Source organism: Telopea speciosissima, chromosome 1, assembly GCF_018873765.1.
Source record: "Telopea speciosissima isolate NSW1024214 ecotype Mountain lineage chromosome 1, Tspe_v1, whole genome shotgun sequence".
NCBI classification, from domain to species: Eukaryota; Viridiplantae; Streptophyta; class Magnoliopsida; order Proteales; family Proteaceae; genus Telopea; species Telopea speciosissima.
Genome location: NC_057916.1, coordinates 9,020,951 through 9,021,718, shown reverse-complemented (window position 1 = coordinate 9,021,718; position 768 = coordinate 9,020,951). Strand labels below are relative to the sequence as shown.

The window sequence follows — 768 nt, the reverse complement described above, 5'->3', positions numbered from 1 at the left end:
AAGTGTTTGGCTTTGCGGTTCATTTTTTCGTTCTTTTAAAACGAACCGGAGATCTTGAGCACCAAAAGAACAAAGAACTCACGTCGGACAAATCACAAAACCCGTGATTTTTTTGAGAGAAATGATGACACTCGTCTCTCTCGCTCTGCTGATTAACAGAGAAGAGGAGAGGTGTTGTGTGTTCTCTGTAGGGAGAGAAGGGAAGAGATGTTCCTTCAGAGGTTCGCTGGGCCATTGTTGGCGAAGGTGAAGGAGACGACTGGGATCGTAGGCCTGGATGTGGTGCCGAACGCAAGGGAAGTGTTGATCTCACTCTACTCGAAGACCTTGAAAGAGATCCAAACCGTTCCCGAGGACAAAGGTTACAGGAAGGCTGTGGAGAGCTTCACAAGGCATCGGCTCAAGGTATGCCAGGAAGAAGAGGATTGGGAGCAGATCGAGAAGCGCATCGGCTGTGGTCAGGTCGAGGAGCTCATTGAGGAAGCCCAGGACGAGCTTAAATTCATGGCCAAGATGATGGGTTCGTATTATTCCCTTGCTCTACTTTCGAATTAATTGATTGAGGATATATCGGATAGATACATCGCGAGCAATTATACCAACAACATCAAGAAGAGATACTTAATTTGGATTGTGTGATGCCCTAGATGGTTTCGCGCTCAAGGTCCTGTTCTTAAACAATAATCTGGGGCTTGTAGTGCTCACTTATTACTTGATATAATTCCCCAACGTAATTTTAGGATATATAATTGGGAGTTGGAATTGAAG

At 45.3% G+C, this 768-nt stretch overlaps 1 protein-coding gene across 1 annotated transcript; it reads left to right on the top strand.

The window, feature by feature from the left end:
* The first annotated feature begins 207 nt into the window (after positions 1–207).
* Positions 208–555, top strand: LOC122656132 (probable NADH dehydrogenase [ubiquinone] 1 alpha subcomplex subunit 5, mitochondrial). Its single transcript, XM_043850616.1, has one exon. It carries the CDS (start codon positions 208–210, stop codon positions 553–555), a length of 348 nt encoding a protein of 115 aa, XP_043706551.1.
* Positions 556–768: the final 213 nt, after the last annotated feature.